This window comes from Eimeria mitis, genomic scaffold, assembly GCF_000499745.2.
Source record: "Eimeria mitis Houghton genomic scaffold, Emh_scaff5484, whole genome shotgun sequence".
In the NCBI taxonomy this organism is placed as follows: Eukaryota; Apicomplexa; class Conoidasida; order Eucoccidiorida; family Eimeriidae; genus Eimeria; species Eimeria mitis.
In genome coordinates, this window is record NW_013573756.1 from 42 (window position 1) to 1,491 (window position 1,450).

The following is a 1,450-nucleotide window of genomic DNA, read 5'->3' on the forward strand; positions in this document are numbered from 1 at the left end:
TAAAGTATAGAATTATATTAGCAGTTATTATTATTATAGGGGGCTATATAAGGTAAACAACAACACAAATTATTATTTTTATTTTTATTTTTTTATTTTTTTTTATTTTTATTTATATTTTATTTTTATTTTATTTTTATTTTTTATTTTTATTTTTTTTTTATTTATTTTTTTGTTTTAGTATACCTCATTCTGCTGCTCTTTACAAAAGAAAACAAACCCCCCTAAACCCTAAACCCTAAAACAATAAAAATTTTTGTTTGGGGGCAGCAAACCCTAAACCCTAAACCCTAAACCCTAAACCCTAACCCTCTACACCCCGTCTAAACCCTAAACCCTAAACCCTCAAAATAAACCCTAAACCACCTAGACCCTGTATAAACCCTAAACCCTAAACCCTAAACCCCCTTCTATATAAACACTAAACCCCCTACAAACCCTAAACCCTCTTTCTATGCTGTATACACTATCTAAACCCTGAACCCTAAAAACCCCTAAACCCTCTAAACCACCGAAACCCTAAACCCCAAACCCTAAACCCTAAACCCTAAACCATTAACACAGTAAACAATAAATCCTGTGTTTTATCTAAACTTTAAACCCTATAAACCCTAGCAACTCTAAACCCTAAACCCTAAACCCTAAACCCTAAACCCTCTAAACCCTAATGGGCTCTGGCTTACTTCTACTATGGTGTGTTACGATTCAATAAAAAGAGAAAATAAATTAAAAAATAAATAAAATAAATAAAATAAATAAAATAAATATTTAATTTAATTAAAAAAACTTTTCTTCTCTTTTTTATGAACGCCGTGATGGGGGGCGGGGCCCCACCCCCCGTGCGTTTCGTTTTTTTTTTTCTTTTTTTTTTCTTTTTTTTGTTTTTTTTTGCATAAAATTAATATTAATATAAATAAAAAAATAATAAAATTAATTATATTAATATAAAAAACATATTTAGAGAGAGAAATCTCCTTCTTTTGTTTAGCATCGGAGCTGCTTATACACCGCAGGCTGCAGCTGCTACTTCAGTTCAATTTCTTTCTTTTTGTTTGTTTTTCTTTGTTTATTTATTTTTATTTATTTATTTTTATTTATTTATTTATTTATTTTTTCTTTTTTTATTTATTCTTTTCTTTTTTTCTTTTTTTCTTTTTTTCTTTGTTTCTTCTTCTCCTGCTCGATTCGCCGCTTCTTTTGTTTTCCTTTTAATCCCCCTATAAAAAAAAAAAAATAAAAAATAAAAAATAAAAAATAAAAATAAAAAATAAAAAAGAAAAATAAAAAAGAAAAAAGAAAAAACAAAACAGAAGAGAGAAGAAAGTAGAACAAGAAAAAAAAAAGATAAAAACCAAAAAAAAAAGAAACAAAAAGAAGAACACCAAAAAAGAAAACAACAAAGCAAAACAAAACAAACAAAACAAAATAAAAATAAAATAAAATAAAATAA

At 26.6% G+C, this 1,450-nt stretch overlaps 1 protein-coding gene across 1 annotated transcript in view; it reads left to right on the forward strand.

Annotated features, from left to right (window-relative positions):
- Positions 1–815: 815 nt before the first annotated feature.
- EMH_0082320 (uncharacterized protein) overlaps positions 816–1,450 on the forward strand; it is a gene marked incomplete at both ends in the record, with an annotated part of 2,696 nt that continues 2,061 nt past the window's right edge. Inside the window, one exon of the mRNA XM_013500508.1 lies at positions 816–839. Within this exon, the coding sequence (XP_013355962.1) occupies positions 816–839 (24 nt within the window). The remainder of the gene's footprint in view (positions 840–1,450) is intronic.